The sequence below is a fragment of the Cavia porcellus genome, unplaced genomic scaffold (assembly GCF_034190915.1).
Source record: "Cavia porcellus strain 051 isolate PalLab524CR breed Dunkin Hartley unplaced genomic scaffold, mCavPor4.1 scaffold_4, whole genome shotgun sequence".
NCBI classification, from domain to species: Eukaryota; Metazoa; Chordata; class Mammalia; order Rodentia; family Caviidae; genus Cavia; species Cavia porcellus.
The window spans coordinates 59,164,105-59,186,263 of record NW_026947487.1 but is presented as its reverse complement, the minus strand read 5'-3'; the positions used below and the strand labels follow the sequence as shown (position 1 = coordinate 59,186,263).

Genomic DNA, 22,159 nt, shown 5'->3' with positions numbered 1-22,159 from the left:
AGATGCTGTAATTAATCATGCAAGACAACTGGGGATAGTGGTCACACAGCTCTCAAAGAGAAGCCACTACAGCGAAAAAAAAAAAAAAAAAGGAGGAGAGGAGAGAGAAATAGGCACTGAAATAATTATTTTGGCCTTAAAATTAGCATTCGACATCCATTTTAATATCAATAACATCACAATGCCAGGTAATTTTAGACCCAAACAAAAGATGATTGCTTTTTTCCTATATGTTTACCTTGTTCTTGAATCTTAACAAAAAGACAATTATAAAAATATTTCCCATATGTATTTAAGGGCATGTGCAATCCACATGCTTGCCCACAAATACTGCATTTGCCAAAGAAAATGGAAGATGGTGCTTGGACTGACACGAGATTTGGAACATTTCCCCAGCTTACACGTATTCAAGGAACCAAAAGTGAAATTTGACATACCATTTTATTTGAAAAGTGAACAGTTTCCTTTCGTGTTGCATCAAAATACAGACCACAGTTTTTACTGAAATGTGTTTATTCTATAGGAAGATAAAAGCATTTTGTTTTAGTTAAGCAAAATACAAACAACTTAATTGCTGCTATCATAACTCATAAAAAAGTATAAAACAGCATAAAAACACAATAAGCAACGTAGCAATGAATGGTTTATGTCACCAGTGTTTACGTTAAAGCCTCATTTAGGAAAACTTTACAACACATGATATGAAAACTTACAACTTTGAAAGAAAATATTTACATTGATTATTCAGATGTAGTGTGCCTTTTAAATATTTAAATATTCTACTGGTATTACATCATAATAAAAACTCTTGCTTTTCATTTTTAAATCTTAACTTTCGTAATAACTGTCTTCATTTAAGTGCATTTTTCCTTTTAAAAATACAGTGTTTTTATTTCTCGAAACTTGTCACTCAAAACACAGAATATATATTCACATTTCTTGTCTTCTAATTGGAATGAATATAATGGGCTAACAGGAGTCAATAGATATTGTTACAACATATACTGTGGTTTGATTTGGAGACGTCATGGATAAAAAGTGGAAATGAGTCAGTAATTGAATCTAATCACTTGCTTTTTTTCTGGAGAGATTTAGGAAAAAAATAAGAGCTTTGGCAAAAGTTTGTGATTTACATTACTTTTTTCATGACAAAAAAATGCCATCAACTATTCACATCATACAAATGCTTGTATGAAACTGGATCTTCATATTTCAGGTAGTTACAACTGTGCTTTTTTTTTAGGGCTCTGGAAGTTCAAATAGCCTGGAAGTGTAGTATACTCACTTCTGGAGAAATAAGGCCATTTCCTATGACTCAGAGAGGCCAGTTTATAGTCATCAGTATGTCCCAGGATTCATTACATGGTTTGATTCACATATTGTAGGTATAGCCTGAATAAATAAAAAAGGCATCACATAAAAGAGCACAGCTTTTCTCATTTAAAAACAAAGTGATTTATAGTCAGCTAAAAGATGTTACCCAGCTACACGGTAGTTCTTATTGCCTATCTAATAGACACTTGAGAGGACCGTTTGATCTGTTACACATTTCTGCATAACCAACACCAACTTCCAATGTTCAGCCCTGAACGCTGTCCCCTCCACATGCCACTCTCCTTGGTGCACGCAAATCCACCTGTCTCATGGGTCTTCAGAAGATACTGACCTGTGACAACACTTGAGTCTGTGTCTGAGACTGGATCTGTGATTGGTGCTGCTGGGAGGTGGGCTGGGGGCTCCCAATGGTGGGGATGGGGGATGTAATCTGGGAAGTGGCGGGCGAGTGCTGCCGGGGAGAAGGCTGAGACGGGTGCTGCATGTGCTGAAGTTGTTGCAGCTGGATGTGTTGCTGCAGCTGCTGCTGCAGCTGCTGTTGGCTAATCTGCTGCTGGAGATGCTGTTGCTGCTGCTGTTGCAGGTGCTGCTGCATGTGGTGCTGAAAATGCTGTTGTTGCATCTGCTGCTGGATTTGCTGATGCATTTGGTGTTGCTGCAGTTGCTGCTGCTGCATCTGTTGCATTTGTTGTTGCTGCTGCTGTTGCTGCTGCTGCTGCTGTTGCTGCAGCTGCATGTGATGCTGCTGGTTTTGCACCGAAGGGCTCACCTGGGTGGAGGCTGCTGAGCCCACCATGGTCGTTCCCATGGAGCTGATCAGCGGAGCCCCAATGTTCGAGGGCATGTTGGCTGCAATCGTGACAGATGTGACGATCTGGTTCATGGGGAGTCTCATGGTCAAGGGTTTGGGAGCAATTGACCTAGGCAGGGACTGAGGGAGAGTCTGGGGGGAGGCTGGTACCGTTCCATGTTGAGAGAGTGGAGTGTTGAGAAGGAGGGAGGACGTCAGATTGGTGGACGCCAGAGTCTGCTGAACAGAACGAATAGTCTGGGCTTCTGCTGATTCAGCTGCAGCCTGAATGTGGAGAGAAAATTCCAGAATGTTACAATATATAAGTATTTAAAATATCTAAATACTATGTATTATTATGCATTGATTTAAAAATGCAGTCATCATTATTCATGCCTTCCCACTTCAACCCACACTGTTATGTGGCTGGTTGATTGATCTCAGAGTCAAATTTCTACTTCTTTGAGTCTGAGCTCATCTGGTGCCTTTGTTTTGGTCATGGAAATGGGGTAACAGTAACACTGCCCCAGTTTCACTCTAAGACCTCAGGAGACCTTGTACCCTTCCACTCACTATCTTGAAGCCTACTGCTACCATGTGGATATGTATACATGCATGGCTCAAAAGCCTCACATGAGTGCCAGATCACTGCTGATTGGTCAACTGCAAGGTCCTTGAATGAGTCCAGCCACCATCTCAACAACAAGCTGATCCCAGACATAAGGGCAAGATGGGTTTTGAAATTATCTGTGAATCACTGGGATTTGTGGCTGGTTGTTACACAACACTACTGGGGCAAAAGATAACTGATACACATATTTAAGAGCAATAATCCGCCAATATTTATGTCCACACTAACTTCATGACAAAGATGCCATATATTGCACTGAAAGACTGTACAATAACAGACTGCCTGAGTTCAAATCCAGATCTACTTCTTTTTATTTTAAAGCATTGCTAGAGATTGAACTCAGGCCCTTGTGCATGCTAAGCAAGTGCCTTAGCACTGAGCTATACCCTCAACCCCAGCTCTACTACTTAACCATTTTGTGACTTTGGGTAGTTAATTCATCCATCTGTGCCTCAGGGTTTTTTTTAATCTGTCACATGGAGTTATATGCCATATAACTTGTGTAGTGGTTATGAAAATTAAATTAACTAATATGTTAAGCAATTAGAATAGTGCCTGGCCCTCTGGAAGCCCTTAGGAAATGTTATATATTTCCACTAATTAATAACTATTGTCACATGAAAACTACCACTATTAGAAAACTTCAAAATCCTATGCTTGCATAATTATTTACAAGTGTCTCCTTGAATATAAGCAAAAACATAATTGGATTCCTCAGAAAGACTAAAGTAACTATACTTACTACTTTATAAAGGTTTTAGGTTCACCAACTATTTTTGAAGATCTCCAGAATTTATCAAAGGGATCACAGATAAAGGGGGAATGTTCAACCTCATGGAATTGAGTGACCCATTACATAACACGGGACAGAGCTCAGGCTCTGCATGGAAAGAAACTACTTGTTCCAGTTTGTGCTAAAAACACGTAATTACTTTTCCCAAAATAAACTCTTTTACCAATGCAACAGTGATTGGAATACTTTTCCTTAAAGACTATTTTTTTCTCTTATTTTTCACAAAATTAGAGTTTTCAAAAAGGGAAGTAACAAGGGGGGGCACCTTAAAGGCATCATATGGCCACCCACGATCATGAATGATCTGTGGTATTTACTTTTAGACTTCTGTGACTCAAGTTTACAAAATCCAGCTACTGGAAAGGACCTGTGAAACTATCTTATAGACAGAGTCACTAAATTTAGGCACATCCTTGTCTGGTGGCTTTTATAAAATACACATCTTCACTAAAAAGTACCATCTGCCCACAGACAACTCTCTTCAATCTAAAAACCCAGGGCAACTCTAAAAAGTCCCATTCTAAAGTCTTAGGGTAAGAAGAGGGCTGTAAACACCTAAAAGTTATCTTCAATAGGTCATTAGATAACCCATCGAGTAGAATACACACAGTTTTGTACATATAAGCATGTTCATAATGTACACTGTAATCACTGAGCTAGTCTATGGAAGAAACCACAAGATAAGTCTATATTTGGATCCCTAGGTAATGGTATCGATGTACCTGTACGGGGCTACCTGAATTGTGAATGGATTGCAGAGTGATTGCAGAGTGTCTTCTACCTATCAGGGTTACTCCCTATGGCTGAATGGTAAATACCTATTAACTAATTAATTACTTTGAGGACCGAAAGTGATAAACCATTAACATTTGAAGGGCATGTACATAGAGCCCTAAGTTAAGTGGAAAGATGAAGCAATACGTTATTATTTCTAACACTGAGATTGAATCTTGCTCCCTGTAACTTTACCCCTCAGTTGAGTATGCTCTCTAAGGCGACAGATCAAACTTAACTCTCCTTACATAACTCTCTTATATTTGAAGACTAAGAACATATGCTTCCAAATCCTTGTCTCCCAATTCTTCTGATTTTCCCCATAGGATTTGATTTTCAGTTCTCACCAGCATGGAAGCAATACTCTAGAGAGATTCACTTGAACACCATCTCTTAAAATTGTGGGGTCTAAAACATAGCTGACTCTTCACAAGTGGTCTAATTATTACCCTGTACAATTAGATGCAGCCTCCTATGCAACCCCTATATTAAAAGCTATTTCACACTTTGAGTTCAGGTTGAAATTACTCAAAACTGATACCTCAAGGATTATTTCAAATTTCTCAACATAAATTTGTGATTCTTGTAAATAGCACTAACTGAATTAAAAATGTATACATTACTTTAGAATTCTTCTTCTTCTTCTTCTTCTTCTTCTTATTATTATTATTATTATTTTGCTACCAGGAATCAAACTTAGGATCTTGCACTTTCCAGGCAGACACACCACTGAGCTATATCCGCAGGCCCTAGATTTATTCTTTTAAAATTCTGTATGGTTGATTTTTTATTAAAGTCCATTCAGAACTATATCCAAATTCTGATTCTAGATTCTGTAATTTAGAACTTATAATTTATCTGGATTTGATGGATTGGATTTGATGGATAGTAGGTTGGGGTTTAAATTCATGTATGGTCAATTATTCATGCTCTAATGTACAAAGATTCACCTACCTCTGCTTCTGGGTAAATGAATGAACAAATGATCCAGGCAAGAAGTGCGTGCAAACTGTTTATTCACTACACTCCATCTAATTAACCACCTCTGTTTCAATTCTTAACATCTGTTGCCCACACGGTCTGTTTTCTGCCCATGTGCAAATCTACAAACAGAAGCAGTATATCTCCCAGTGTGTGTGCCTTCCAGAGTCTCAAAAAGGTTTTACTATTAACCTGAAAAATATTTTCTCTTTGTAATGAAGTAGCAAGTATTCTGGGAGGGCCCATGTTGATCTAAGCCTGAGCAGCTGAGATGTTACTATTAAAAAGAAAGAACTCAGGTGAAGATGAAAAAAAGGAACTAAAGCCTTTTAAAATGGCTTGAGGCCCCTGTTGTACATGAAACAACAGTAATGACAATGAAATAGCATCTCTGCTTCCCAGAAGAAATGTGTCAATAGCACAAAAACATTAGTTCAAATGACACCACCCAAAATCTAAACTCTAGGAAGGCAAAAGACAACATCAATTAAATGTTAAAATAATATAAGCACTTAGGCGGGGTCCGGGTGAAACTCAGTTGCAGAAAGCTTGCTTAGCATCCGTGAAACCTTGCATTCAATCTGCACCATTGCAGTTAAAGAAATAACAACCACATACCAGCTCACACTCCCTTTGGATCAAGATAATAATCAATTAAAGTGGCATTTGCTTTGGGATATTAGTGCATTTTAGACTCCATCAGATTCCACTGTATATTCTATGTAAAACATACACTTTTTGTCTTAGGACTTGGCACATAACTTTATTTTAAATAATCATGAGGTTTATTTATTTATATGATGTGGAACAGTTTGGTCAAAAAGGCACCATTGCCTATTGTGTTAATGTAACCAATTTATGATATGCTGTCCAAACAGGCCTGACAAACATACCTCCCAGCTCTAAAGAGAGGAAATGAACAGAGATTCCAATCCCTGATAAAAAGAAAGTATAAAAGGCTTTGTAAAATGTATCTATGGAGGTATATATACATAGATATCAGCCAGTCTGTTAGTAGCAATTTAGGTTCAGCAGCGCAAAGGAGCTGCTCTTGCTCCTGTCATCCTTCAGGTGATCTCTAATGGAAATAAGTGACTTTGAGTTATTCAAGATGCTTTTTCATCAGCTCTTATAAAGCTGCACACATATTTTCAACACTTTAGGGTTGCTTTCCACTGTACACAGATTTACCTTAGAAACGAGGCTGGCCCTGTACGCCGCTAAGGCCTTCAGGTACTCTTTTTTGGCAGCTTCTGTTTTCCTTTTATATACCTATTAAAAGACCACAATTTAGCACCACCGTTAGCCTATAAATTCTCAGCTGTAAAATAACTGCTGCACAAATTAGGTCACGTAAACACAACTCACCTAAAGACTTGATCACCTTGGCTTTGATTTTGTTTTAAACCTTACACACATACGCACAGATATTAAAATGAAACAAACCCTGATGCCAAGCACAATTTGGGTATTTACTCTTGCGAATGAGAAAAATGATCTCAGCTTGCTACAGATACTTGAGAGGCACAGCTGAAGGGTCCATGTAACAGCCTTATTTATAAGGCAGCCAGAATAAACTCTGCTGTAAATGGCTTAAATTCTAGAAGGATGCTATACCTTAATGAAAGAAATGTCTTCTTTCTCTCACATGTATATTTCTAAGCTGCATCAAAAGGGAGAATTGAAAACACACAGCAGTAAGTTGGGTGTGTGAAAACAAGAAATGATACAAATCTTTGAACCTTGGGTTTCTTTAGGAGAAAAAAAAAAGTCTGGAAATAATAAAAGAGGGGAGTTTTCATTAGTGTGGGACCAAGGAGTTATATAAATAAATCCCAGTTCATTAAACACAATTTGGGCCTCCTTTTCTTAAATGGTCTGATGGCTGAGCAATAGACCAAAGTATAATTATCTTTCACTCCAGAGTACAAAAATTTGGTGTACCAGTTTGCCAGTGCCTCACAATCCCATTGTGGGGACAGAAAATCAGGCAAACAAATACAGAAAAATTCAATAGCTGTACTGACCCAGTGAAACGAACTATTGGTATGGACTTCATGACTGGTAAAGAAAAATCAAGGGTTTGTACTCTTCACACTTAAAAAATAATTATCCCATTTTATCACTCACAGGGATCTATTCTATGAGTATAAAAGTTAATTCCTATTAATGGTAATTGGTCTTTCATACACAGAGTATAAGGGGAGGACTATCCCCCAAGGAACCCATTTTTCTTTTCACTTATGTAGAGGAGTTGTGAGGGGAAGAAGAGGAGACCAGGTCCCTAAAGAAGTATCTCCTACCAGCATGAGTAATCTGTGAATACCTCTCACACTGCCTAGCTTTAAAATGAACTTGGAATAAAATTTCAAATGTCCAGTGACAATAATGAGACATACAGAGACAGCTTCAAAGTTTGGAAACCCACCAGGAGAGCACAAAGGTTCAGAAAGATGATCAAGAGAAAGGCGAGCAGGATGGACCTAATCCCTTTGTAGGCCCCTTTTTGAACAAAGGGGAAAAATTCCACATTATTGAAAATGAAAAGATTATCATCAAAAGTTTATGCTTCCAGGCTACTGCCTGGATTTCTTCCAAGCCCCCTGTGAATGGATTCTGAACATGCACCCTTCAACTGACTGAGAAATTGATATAACCAGAGAGTTGTTTGGATTTACATGTGTGTGCGTTTTAAAGCCATAGCTTAGAAAGGCTTTCATAACAAGCAATCATATTAAGGAAATGCATGCACTCCAAAGATATAAGGAATACTCTCGTAACCTTTTAATATACAATCACGACAGACTTTTTGCCTCACCTGCTTTTGCTCTTCTCCAAGGCTGTCCCACATAGATGCTACGATTTTTGAGACCTCTCCAAAGGTCGCATTAGGGTTTTGACCTTTAATTGCAGCCTGTGTATCTCTGAAAAACAGGGCATATGCTGATACAGGCTTCTGAGGCTCGTTGGGATCTTTCTTTTTCTTTTTCTTTGGAGTCTTGGGCTTCTTGCCAGAATCTGGAGCCGCTCTTTTCTCTCCAATGGCCTGCAAAGCAGGAAGAAAATTCACTGCCTAGAATGTACTTGTGAAGAATGTAGCAAGACTTACTCAGACCTACAATTGTTCTTTGAAGGTTTTGTTAAGCATCATCAACAGATGAATCACCAGCAAAAGTGGGGGAGGGGCAAATTTGCTCCAAGTTAACTGGACAGCAGAGATTAGCATTTAGAACACTGATTAATGAGACCCAGAAGTATCTTCAATACATTCACAACATATGCTCTAAATAGCAATTATGAGTAATGAAAAACAGAACATTCAGTACCCAGGCAATGCTACATATATGGTATGCTGCACATGCACACATAAAATAGCTTACATTTTCAAAGGTTTCAGAAGTAAACCTAATAATATTCAGGATGTTGACCATATTCACATATTTTAAATGCGGTCCCTTGCCAAGGTTTTATGCCATGTGTATGACTGATCTGAACTGATTTTAAGGCTGATTTTTTTTTTTTTTTTGCCAGAATGTTATTTTGCTAATGAGTCTCTGGGAACTCAAATAGAAATTAGCTGTAATTGCTACACTTGCACAATAAAGGAAAGGTCATCTTTATTTTCTAAAATAACACCAAATTTCTAAAAGACAGGATAACAAGAATATAAAAATGTCAAAATCATTTTAACTAGAAACAGAAAGAAATTGATACTCTCCATAAAATTAAAAACTTGTAAATGAACAACAGCTGATACTTAAAACCAACCACATTGATGAGGCTAATTTTCTGATTTATCTGTTACATTATTCCATATGGGTAGTAACGCTGCCCAGAGGGAAATGGACATAAGAGACACACATATATTCACAATATGAACTCTGAAGTCACACGTATCTATACAAAATGATATGGGTACAGATCTGCAAATTTATAGTCTGTTGAGTCTTATATACACCTAAAATCATCAGGTAACTTTATGGAAAATATGACACATTTATCAGAGAGGCAAAGGTAAATGGCTTATCAACATTGATATGTATCCCTACATTTCGGTCCATCTCTGCTGATGGTAATCTTGCAGTTAATTTCATTGAGAATTTCAAAGTATTTGACAAAACTGTTTTACAAGCCAGTCTTGGGCAAGATAAATTGAGACAGATTCAAGTTACTAACAGATTGGCTTTTAATGGCCTTGAATTCTAATTCAAATATTCCTAGAGTATTAGTACTTTCTGAAAGAGGGTCATTTGGAACTTAATCCAATTACTAAGATTTTCAGGGAGTAAATTGGTAAGTAATGCATCTCCAAGAGCTCTGAGGTGTCAGTGTCCAGATACCACAGGCTTATTTCTGATGGTCACTGGCTGGGTGATAACACCATCCACACTTGCTAAGTAGTTAACAAGCTTCAGAAGATTTTAAGGCCTCCCTCACCTGTTCTCCACAATGCCATTTGTCATAACTTACATAATTACTTCAATAATTCTCTGGACCCTGTGGTCTTTTTCAGAAAGCCATAATTTTCTAAGTTCTTAGAATAAGCAAGACCTATGAATCTGAGCTAACAAGGGAATCAATGCCTTTTACAGTTTTAATTGATTCAGATTTTACTTAAATGAAAATGTTACCTAAGCAACAATTTTAAAAAATACACACACGTATTTTTTTACTTGAGTCAAACAACTAGATTCTTTTCCTGGCAGAAAATCTGGCACGTTAGGGCCAACAGTAAGTACCCTGACTGATGGCAATTTCCAGTTCAGCTTCTTCCAAATCAGAGGAATTCAATTTCTTTCTCTGTAAAATAATATTCAAATACTGACAGCCTTTGATGCCTCCTTTGGAAAACTTTCCTTAATCATCATCACTTTTTAAGAATAAACCAGAAATCTCCTACAATTCAAATAATGACTCAGGATTAATTCTCATAAAGTTGTGTGTATAAAGAGAGTTGAGAAAGCTAGAGAAATACTTTAGCCAAAAGAGATGCAATTAACAATCACTTTAATCTTCCTTTCTCAGCCAAGATGCCTGTAAAAGGGAACAAAATGGATGTCTTCCCACAAAACCCAGCCCTTCCCTTAAAGTGTGCAAATTAGAAGTCATATAGAGGGTCAGACAAAGCTTCTCTCTAAATGTGACAGTTTCAGTTTGGTACAGAGGTAAGTCCGATCAGTGGACAGAAGAATGGAGTGAGAGGACCACTGAATGTGTAATGGTTAGCTGTGTTTAATGTCCTTTGAGTTTCTTCAACTATTACTTCTCATTTTATCACAATGAAGTTCTTGTGATATGGATATTATTCACTCTGCATTTACCGACCCTGTGCCCAAAGGAGTGCTAATTTGTTTTTACAAGATGAAACCCTCCATCTTGAAATCACTTTGGTTTCCGTAACATTAGAGGAAGAAGAGGGAGGTTATAGTAATGTTACAGACACCAAAGCATTTTCTCTAGCTCCTTTTTTTCTGTTTGCTACTTAAAAACAAATGATGCTAAGAGTTCTGGCCTTGGCTTGTTTCTTACACTAAGACATCCAGTTAATTTCATGTTTTCATACATATGTGCCGATGACCCCCAAATCCATAGTTCTGGCTCCAGCGAACTGAGCTCTAGACTCAAATGTAAGTATCACAAATTCTACCATAACATGTCAAACTCATCGTTCCTCCCAGGGGAGCCATCATCTCTTTTTATTCATTCTGGCTTTTAAAGTAAAACCCAGTTCATGTCTTCTTCAAATTCCAGTAGATATCGTGCTTAATGAGTCTCCTTCTTAAATGTCTCATTAATCTGGTACCTCCTGCCCCTTCCTTCCTCTGATGAAAGAAAACATAACAAAAGGGTCTCCTAATTGATTTCCTGTTCCCTGATCCCTCCCTTTACAATGAATCCTACAAACAGCCAAAGTTGTCTTGTGAAAGCATCAATCTGCTTATGCTTTTGCTCTGTGCAAATAATTAATCAGCCCTCAGTTACCAACAGGAGAAAGGCCACCACACCGAAGCTATTTCTTTCTTCTATTGCTTTCCTTCCCCCATTGCCCTTCATGATACCCATAAATTGACATCTACTTTCCACTACTCCTCACTGATCCCTCTGCCAGAATATTGGCCTCTCTCTTCTGCCTCACAAACTTTTATGCATCCTCTTAAACCTAATTCAAATACAAACCTTCTCAATAAAGTTTTCCTCAAATCACTCTCACAAGCAGAATCGATTATAATCTCAGCACAGCAGATACATCAATTATACCACTAATCTCATCTGGAGGTACTTTTAGACCTTGCTATTCATCCCTGGTGGCAAGTCCCTGGGTGGTAATTCCCTTGTAACCTTTTATACCACTGGACCAAGTAGAACACCAAACACAGAACGAGTGTACAACCAAGAGTTAATAAATAAAGTAATGGGTAACGTAAGTATCATGTATTACAAATGTATACTAATAAAACTTTTAAAGTGTAAAGCATAATTGTGTTCTATTATTTGTTCACCAAAATTGTTCATTCTTGGCAAATCAGAAGTCATGATTATAATCTATGTAAATGTTTCAAATGTTTTTGCCTTGACAGAAAGATACAAAGTGATGAGAATTTACTAAACAATAGACACCACCCAAGGCACATAGCAGTCAAGTGTGGCTGCAGTTCAGGCAACAAATTCTATGAAACTTGCTCCCATGGAGACTGACTTAGAACCACAGCAGTTTTAAGTCTAGAAATTCTGGAAGAGCTAGAATTTCTGGAAATTTTTGGGAAATGAGCATAGATTTTGGAAATTAGGAAAATTAATAGCACAAGAGTCACATGATTTGACCAGTGTCTTGCAATTGACAGAAACCAAATCTTCCAATCTCCAGTTTAATATCCTTTCCATTAATAATAAACAAACAAAAAAACCAGTTGAACCACCATATATGTGAGTGCCACTCAAAATCCACAAAGAAAATGAACGTTACCTCACCAATAAAGCCCACAGACCAAAAGGGGTAGGGTGATTCTAATTCTCTGCAAAGGCCGCTCTAACTTACTCTGTTGGCTTCATCAGCATCCTCTTCATTGATGGAGCTTGAAGGGGAAGGAGTCGCTGATTTGCTTGCCGGAGGTGAAGGAGATGTGTGTGGAATACTGGCACCACCCAAATTCAACCCCAGCTGGGCACTCAGCTGAGACTGGTTGATGGTAGTGAGCTGGGCTGGTGCCATGATCCCAGAGCGCGCAGCATCGGTCATGTGGACGATGGACCTCATGATCAAGGAGGGATCCTGGCGGTACTGGGAGACTTGTGTGTGGCTCTGATCCTAGGAAGGCGACAGCAAGGGAGAAAAAGATTTCAGTTTTCCCAAGAACCAATAAACTTAATAGTTCAAGGTCAGCAGCTCCTTAGATTCAACTTGCTCCTGAGTTCAACCTGCTGCAATGTTGACAGGTCTGACCTATTGCAGGATGATAGTCTCTGACTTTATTAAATAGAAGAACATGTGCCAGAAAGTTCAAAGGTCAAAAGCATAAAACCCAGTATCTAGCCCAAGCTGTTTTGCTATAGAAATGTCTTTGAGTGAGTTAAAAAAAAAAAAAAAAAAGAAAGAAAAAAAGAAAGAAAAGAAAAAATAAACTGTTTTGGTGATGCTGGGGATTGAACCCACCAGCTTCTGGGTACAAGGCAAGAACTATACCACTGAGAACTCTATCCCCAGCCCAAGAAAAGACAAACTTAAAACTGTTGCTAATACCACTGTCCTCTCTCCAGCTCTGGGACAGAAGGAGTCAGTCCTTTACTGTATCCTTCCAGCAATGCAAACGTTAGGACACCTTTCTTTACCACTCCCCATGGCTGCGCAGAGGACCATCCGAATTCTGAATCCCACTGTCAACTGTATCTGAAAGTCATTCAGTCTTTCAGAATGGACATTTTTTCTTGCATTGAAATCTACTTTGGTTATTTTGTTCAACTCACCAATGACTTGATGTACTAAAGGATTTTCAAAACTATGTAAGAACTCACAAGAAGGTAGAGATCGTCAGAATTAGTTTTCTCTGTGAGTTGATTTCTATGACTTTGAAAGCAGCCTTCTCTGGTTTTTGGGTGATCATACAAAAGGATCCAGAGTTCCAGATATTTCTTTTTCTCTCTTCTCTTTTTCTAATTCTAAACCAGTGTCGTGCATGGGCCACCAACCCCACTGGGGAGCAGCAAGACCCTAGCCTTTTTTTGTAAGTCCATGCCATTTGCGGACTGCCGGGGTGGGAAAAGACCAAGAAGTCAAGGAGAAGCAAGCCCTCCCTGCAAACCAGTGTCACGAGCAGGCTGTGGTGCCAGGGAACAGCCAGATCCCAGCCCCTTCTGGTGCACAGGCTGAGGAACAAGAAGAACCAACCCCCCCCCCCATACCCCTCACATAAGAAACACAGGCGGCAACGATAGCTACTGAGGTGAAATGCAGTTTGATGTGGGTGGTGTTTGGTGTTTCACTGACTTTGCAAGTCTAAGGCCAGTGGTCTGATCATCTATTCAGAGGATAGTGGTATGAAGTGTGGCATCTGTGGGGGATCTCCTTCTGAAGGTAGTAGCCATTGTTAATTCCCTATTATCTTGTTTTGAAGTCCTGAATCATTTTCGCTGTTTTGTTGGGTTGGGTTTTATTCTGTTTCATTTTGTTTGATTTTGTTATATTTAATGGCATAGCAGCTATTTCAAAAACAGCAAGATATATTACGGTAGCCATTTTGGATTTACTATTGTCTTGTTTTGAAGTCCTTTATTAAATTCATTGTTTTGTTTTTATTGGTCTTACTTTGTTCTGCTTTGTTTAATTTTTACTATGTTTGAAGGTACCTAAAGCTATTTTGAAGACAAGAGGCATTATGGTAACCATTGTTGATTCTGTATTGTTTTGAAGTCCTGTGTCACTTCTACCGGGTTAGTTTTTTCCCCCCCTTTGGCTTTGTTCTGTTTTATTTTGGTTGGTTTTAGTCTCTTTAAAATAAAATAAAATAAAACCATGAAAAAGAGAATCAAAAAATGAAGATGTGGTTTTCAAATGACTTTGTTAAGACTTCTCATTTAGAGTGACTTGTGATTTCACTGAAACCAAATTCTCTCAACTTCCAGTGACCCAGAATCTAATTTTATATACAAGTCTATGAATTCTTAACCATCTTTATTTTGAGTCTTTCTGAGAAGCATTATTTTTGCTCTTTAAGGAAACGAAATGAATTACAAATAAATTGGAGCATTTGGTTTCTTAGCTGTATCAAAGGAAGCTAGTTAAATAAATTATGGTCTCCTCATACTACAAAGTGTTATGAAATTTTTAAAAATAATGAATTAGATTGGTTTCCCAATCTTAGCTATGTAAACATTTTGGATCAGGGAGTTTTAGTTGCAGGGCACCTCCTGTGCACTGTAGGCACTTGAGCAGCACCTTAGCTTCTACCCACTCAGTGCTGACAGCACCCCCAACCACCAACACCACCATTACTCATGATAATAACAAATAACTAGACATTGGCTTCTGGGGAACAAAATCACTCCCAGTGCAGAACCTCTGATCTAGAATGATAACCAAGATTTAGTAAGTAAAAGGAAAAATTATAAAATAATTGTGAAGTACAGCCCTTTTGTATTAAAAGAATGTATACCTACAGTATTAACAATGGCCACATTGTAAGGAGTGGGACCGGAGGGATGGAGAGGCGAAAGGCTTAACTTTTTCCACTTACATAGCATATGCGTTTCGGAGCAACTGTGACTGAAATATAATACAAATAAAAAACTAAACACTTGAATCAGGAAAAACTAAAAAGCAGATTTAATGTTAATGATATATATTTCTCATTTTCATAATAATTTCAGAATTGTTACTGTAGAATCTTGCAAAAAAAAAAAAACTGTCACTCTTCTGTGTTTAATGGCAATTGCTCTCCTTTGCTCCTAAAATACTGCATGGTATCGGTAGGCAACCCTCCTTGAGCTTGTGTCACCAAAGTGTTAACATGTTAACACTTTGTCCTTATTTATTTTAATTGGCATTCTACCCTAAAACATGCCCATTTCTTATAGAAAATTCAAGCTGTGTGTCCACTCTCTTGTGTTCTTCTGAAATGGGATCATTGCTCACCTAAGTCACTTCTACCTTCCTCTGACAGGCAATGAAGCTAGCTACCTTAAGTTGTCTTACATTTACCTTTCATATACATCATCTAGGAGGCTTTTTAGATTTTTAGGCTTATTTAAACTTGAATTTTTAAAGTATCAAAAAATTTCAGAGTATATTGATAGTGATAAACTATGATAAAGTAATTTATGCAGCTTTCTCAACAGAAGGGTTACTTTGCACTCTTTGCTCCAATGCCTACGAAAATCAGTGAAGACAGATGCTTGGTTGTCTCACAACTATTGCATGTAGATGGTTGTTTCCTCCTGGTTTCCTCAGGTCTTCTCGAATTCCACTTGTCATTACACCTTTATTATGGATCTAGCGATTTGAGAGCTTCTGTTGATGGAGACCCAAGGGGTCAGTGTCCTAAAAAGGGCATCATTACATTCCACTACAAAAAGATGGGGTTCTCCTGCAGGTGGGAATAATATGGAAACCACTCCTGAAGAATAATGATGGTGGGACCAAGGCCTTGCCAAAGCCCAGCTCCAAAAACTTGCCAGTCCATCTTTATCCCCCACTGTGCATACCACCAAGAACCCTAAAATATGTTCAAGTAACTCTGCCTCACACAATCAACTTATCAAAATGTGCTAGCATTTACCATGGCCGTTATCCGATAATAACTTCCGAGGTATAAGGATTATAGTATAAGAAGATTAATGGTTAAAGTGTGTCTTTAGAAATTCAAGCTCCTTTAAGGCCACCAATTATTAACAACTGCTTAGGGGAACTTGATCTCCAACAGCTCTAATCATTTCTCATTAAAAAAAAAAAAACCTAACTTTTAAAAGATGTTTCCTTTGATTGTACTATTCCTACTTAACAAGAGAAAGATGTCAACTCAGTTTGAATGTGTTTACTGAGGGTTTACTATGTGCTTCACAGATAAGGCCAATACACCAACACTTCTATCTCTGAAAACAAGGAAATTTATGATTCTTTAAATATAACTCTAAACAAAATTTAGAATAGACTAACAAACTTACGATAACATTCAGGTCAAAATAATTTACATAAACTCCTCCAAAATAACTCACAATTTTTTTCTAACAGTAATGAGAATAAGGAAATACACAGCCCCATGAAGATAGTTTCCCAAAATTTAATGTTTTTTGGTCAGTTGTTATCTCTAGTTTACTAAAATTAGGCCTCAAAATATTTACCAATTATCACTTAAAGGCAAAGTACCCAGTAGCTTTCAAGAAACTGCCAGTGTCATGTCCAACAACAAGATTTGGAAGATAGAGCCTTTCTCAACTTTATTTACTTATTTATTTCATTTAACTTTATTTTATTTTTTGTGGTGTTAGGGATTGCACCAAGGACCTCATATGCGCTAGGCAAGTACACTACTAATGAGCTAGTTCTGCCCTTTTATCTGTACTGTTCAATTGTATCATTTGCTAAATCACTCAGCATTTCAGAAAAACTTGTTCTCTCCTCTTTACTGTCCCATGCTGTTCTCTGACATTAGATAAGACTTTTCAGCTTCGGAAAAATTGGCATTTTCATCTGGAAAATTCTGTTGGGGGAGGGGCATTCTCCCCCATCTTAGCATGTTTATCAGCACCTCTGGCCTCTCTCTCTAGATGCCAGTAGCTTCCTCTCATCCACCAGGTTGTGACAACCAAAATGTTTTCAGGCATTGGCAAGTGTCCAAATATCTCTTGTTGAGAGCTAACATGTTACACACATACTATGGAAATCATGGACTTGGATGTGGTGAATGGCCAAAGCCTATATTCTCTCCATACGAACAGAAATTGTACATGTAAATGAGATGCAAACACTGACAAGTACCACCAAGAAATTAAATAGGCTGTACAAAAGAAAAAAGATACTGGTGGAAAAAGATGATGCATTTGATTAAGGCAGTACAGTCTTCTATAAGAAGGTGACATCTAGATATATGGGTATTGGAGGTGAGGAATGGGCCAGCCACCAAACCAGGGCAAAGCTCGTTCCAAGGAGAGGGAGCAACGAGTGCACACTCTGGGATAGGCTGGAGGGTGGCAGGCTGGAAAAATAGGAGAGAGCGAGGAGTGCTGGCCAAGGGCTGGGCCAAGAGAGGAGTGAAATGTGACAGGACTGGGCAGGTCACGCAAGCCAGAAAAATGACAGATGCTTCTCCAGAGGACCCCTGAGCTAGGTATAAAGGGCGGTGAAAGCCATCAAGCCAGGAAAGAGGGCAGAGCATTCTAAGCCAGATGTGCATGTGACATGGCTCACCATGGATAAGGAAATGAGAGGCATGTAACAGTGGGCCAGGAAAAGCAAGGCGGGCTGTTGCAGGCCTTGAGAGTCTGTTTTAGGAAGTCTAGATCAGGTCGACAGTGTAGGACGATACCACTAATGTGTAAAGATATGCTATCTATCTGACGGGGTGATTCATTCCAGTACACATGAACTGACCATTCCTCACAAGCAACTCTTCTAAATCAACTGTGCATACACTGATTTTTGTTTGTTTGTTTGTTTGGTTTTTTCTCTTTTATCAGTACTGGGGATCGAACTCACGACCACACACTTGCAAGGCAGGCGCTTATGCCACTGAGCTAAATCTCCAGCCCCACTGATTTATTTTAAATATAAATGTTCATCCTACCACCTTAATCCAGATTTTGAAGAGAACTAAGGATTAATTTTAGCAATCAAGGCAGATCATTCATAATGAGTGAGAATATGGTTCTCTTGCAAATAGGAACACATTGCACCTATCACAGATGCTCCCAGTCCCAACAAGCCCCAGGCTAGGGTCTGTGTAGGTCTAACTCAGGGCAGGGAGCACTTTAGCCTGCTCTTCTGCCCACCTGATGAAAACAGCTCTTTGTCTTTTTTTTTCAAACAAGGAATCAATGAATGGATATTTCCTGTATCAATCTCTCCATTTCCTAAACTACCTATAACTCAGATTTGCATTATTGAACATTAACATTTACTTGAACTGGTAAAATTGGACAATTTTATATGAAAAAGTAAACTTTAGATCACTAATGTAAAAGAAAAGTTAGACTCCCCCATGACTAAAGGAACACAAAATAAACATCATCAGAAGAAAGTTTAACCATTATGGTTACTATTCATATAGGGATCTGCCTAAAGCTCTGAACTGAAGCTCTGCTTTGTCTCATTTAAAAAGCACAAATAAGAAGTATGAAAATATATTAGCCCCAAACTGAGACTTTCTCCTTGACTTGATCCAGACTGGAAGAAAATGAAAGATGAGACACTTCCTTACTGGGTAAATCACTACATCTGTAAGTCCTATAAAAATGTCTTTAGGAAGAGAGAAGGGGGGACATATGCAGTTTACTCTTATTTTTCAGAGCCACACCTGTCAACTGACTTTGTCATTCAAAGTCACTCATTCATCTCTCTTGGTGCTTCATCCTGGGTAGCACATTATACTTGTTCTAGTATTATGGGGGAGGTAGAGGGTTGGTATGTTTTTCAAATGTGAGAAACACACTTTCAAACTGATTTTCTTACTTTAAATATTATACAAATCAGTCTGTTTGACCTACATTTACTCATTACAGTAATGCTTCTTTCTATCTGGGTTGATTTCATCAGAAAAAATTTTTTTAATATGTAAATATGTTTAATGTACCTTCCATTTATACTTACAAATAAATACTTTCTGTAACAGTTCAATATCAGGTTTTCATAACACAGGATAACATCCTATTAAGAAGCAAACAATCCAAATGTGTTAGAGAGTGTGACTAAATATATTTTTACTGTGTCAGTTTTTAATCAATATCTCTTTATAAGTGGAGTAATTAAGTAATTAGCTGTAATAAAAATTACTTTGTATTAATAAATAGCATAGTAACTACAAAATGAAATTCAGGGCATAATTTTATGCTCAATTATTTAGTTATGTCCAATAAGAATGTTAAAATTTTATTTCCAAATTAATGTGAATCAATCACATAGTTATGCTAGCTACTATAATTCTAACCCCACTGACCCTAAAACAAATACAGTTCAGTCAAAAGTAGACCAATGATAATTACTACCTTACACATCATCAACTTTATATTCATAAAATATCTTCACTGCAATAGATAACTTTTACTTAACAACTACTCTCAGAGTTATAATCAAACACAGCTACACATAAAAGCTCTATGAAAAGAAAGTCTTGCCTAAAGTTAATTGTTTCTTAGCAAAATAAAAATCTCAAGAGTTTATTATCAACACTTAATGGTATTTTATTCATATATCCTGTAACTTCTTTGTTTTCCCATAGTCAACATCATGCTTACTCATCAAGTGTTAATTTACAGCTTTTTAAAATCCCACATTTAAAGTCATTTAATCCTTAAACTCCTTTTCCTTCAGTTCAATTTACAGTCTGCTCTTAATAAGCAGTAAATATTCTTCCATTATCCTTTCATTCATTCATGGACTGAACTCATGAAATACATAGTGAGGGCCTATTGTGAGCAAGCCTGTCACTGTTACAGGTGCAAGGATGACAGAAAGCAGCTAAAGAATCAGGTGACACTGTGACTTCCTAGAGCTTCTATTCTGGTGGGGAGGACACAGGTGACAAACAAGCAAAAGAGATACTTCAAAGGATGACTTAAAAGGAATGAGCTAACTGATATAAAGCGTAACTTTTACCCTTCTAAAACATACTTGAGTTATCTCAGATTTATTTGGGCATCCAAATTATAATACACAGGTTACAATTACAGTCATACTGTAACATTACACATGACTACTAAGTTGCGACAATAATGAACCATTGATGATACATCCTAAGAAAAAGACACAGAGAACTAAACTATAGTGTAATTTTCAACAATACTTTCCTTTAAATGTAATAAGCCACAGAATTAGTCATATTCTACAGGGCATAACAGCTAAATAACTTTGATAGAAATCTGAAACACACTCCTGCTTGACCTATGACTCTGCATTCAACCCTAAAGCCAATACCCATAGGATCTAGATCAGTGTATTTACAAGCCAATCAAAAATAAAGAATGTTTGTTTTAAGCTCTGCATGGCATGAAGTTCTCTGCTCTACAAAGATAGGCAGCAATACAAGTGTCTATGGCCTAGGAAGTTTGGCCAGAAAATGAAATTAAAGTGGGATTTGGATGATAAGCATCTTTGAAGCAGAATTCAGACTCTAAATTTTTGCTTTACGTACAGAATGTACTATAATAATCACGAGAATATTACATAGGAGTGTGATCAGTTTCTAGTTATTAAGAACAACATACAACCTTTAGTAGGTGCTCAGAAAATACTTGTTAAGGGTTAATATGGCTTCATGTTTTGTAATTTAGGCTTTGAACAGGTAGATCTTTTTTCACTTAATGTGGACTGCTTGCTTTGGGAAATTGTACCTTTTTTACTGTTAATTTACAATAACAATACTGTTTGACAGTAGCTTGACCAAAAATAAACACAATTAAAGTAATGGTTCAATTTGTCTGAGAAACTGTTAGTTCCCCCAACGGTTAAATGGTAATCATCCCATGGAATTTAGCTATACAGCTTTATTGACAATGGCAACGAACATGTTCATAATAATAATAAGGGCTTGTTTTAATAGAACGTTCCACACATTAAACACATTAATGACCCATGAAATAACTGTTTTATCTGTAACAAATTAAGCAACATTGCTAAAAACAATGTATTAATTGAAAGTCTGCCATTTCTTTTAATGTAAGACTTTAAGTTTTAAAAAAATGGCCTGAAAGTCATTTTACAAAGAGAAAAAATTCAACTTCAAATTCAGCCATGCAGCCAGGGATTTAGCTCAGCAGCATAAGCAGGTACAAGGTCATGAGTTCTATTCCCAGCACACACACACACAAAAAATCAGAGCCATACCAAACAATTTGATACAAAATAAAAACTTGTAAAATAAGCCCCATGATTTTTAGATGCAATATTTGGATAAATTCCCATAATATGATATCTGTCTAGATTATGACTAACAAGTGTTATATTTTAAAAGGTTATTTTTTTTCCTCTGCATGCATACTTTCTATAGTATGTTTTTTTCTCGCCTTCACAGGCACAGACACCTCAATACTCAAATATAGTCCTTTACTTCCATTTCTTTCAGTTTTCTAACACTGTATTTGATATTACTGGGGCACCAGTGTAGCAAATTCTACAAATATGCGCTATCGCAATTAAATCCAAAGCAACATCAAACAAAAATGTCGGTTCCCTAAACATGAAATATAAGGTGTGAAGAAAGCATGCGTGAATTATCAGTGTGTTTTATAAATTCTCTTTTGGGGCCATATAAAATATCAGACTAGAAACAATTATTTTACTGTCTGTTTCTTAGATATCAAAGAGAATTTTGAAATTCATCAAAGCTAACCTTCTGTTATGTACAACAGGCTAAGCTGAAAAGAATGTTAACAAGTTCAATTTTCATTCAATCAGCAGTACTGCTCTCTGAAATGTTTCATTGCAGGAAAGAAATAAAAATAATCTATATGGTAATTATGAGGATGAATCCCCCAGTAACTTTCAGCTACATGAAAGGTCAGTTCTATTCAAGATATTTTATCAGTCCCTTGCACATACTCCTGTCCTGTCATTTTAAATCTGAACAGCATTTTATTTTCCCATTTACAGCTACCTGCAGAATTAAGTACTTAAGCCAAATAAGAAAAAAAAAAAAAGAAGAAGAAGAAGAAG

General features: G+C 37.3%; 1 protein-coding gene across 4 annotated transcripts in view; it reads right to left on the bottom strand.

The window, feature by feature from the left end:
• Positions 1 to 422: 422 nt before the first annotated feature.
• Positions 423 to 22,159, bottom strand: part of Tox3 (TOX high mobility group box family member 3) — a 100,084-nt gene continuing 78,347 nt past the window's right edge. For 2 of the 4 annotated variants that reach the window (XM_063247128.1, XM_063247127.1), the window contains exons 4-8: positions 12,341 to 12,610; positions 8,123 to 8,350; positions 6,496 to 6,576; positions 1,667 to 2,410; positions 423 to 1,392 (exon numbers count right to left, since the gene is read on the bottom strand). In XM_063247128.1, coding sequence (XP_063103198.1) covers positions 1,339 to 1,392; positions 1,667 to 2,410; positions 6,496 to 6,576; positions 8,123 to 8,350; positions 12,341 to 12,610 — 1,377 coding nt within the window. In that variant the 3' untranslated portion in view covers positions 423 to 1,338. Of the gene's footprint in view, positions 2,411 to 6,495; positions 6,577 to 8,122; positions 8,351 to 12,340; positions 12,611 to 22,159 lie in introns of all 4 variants that reach the window. The other 2 variants (XM_063247129.1, XM_023560624.2) reach the window with 1 other exon arrangement.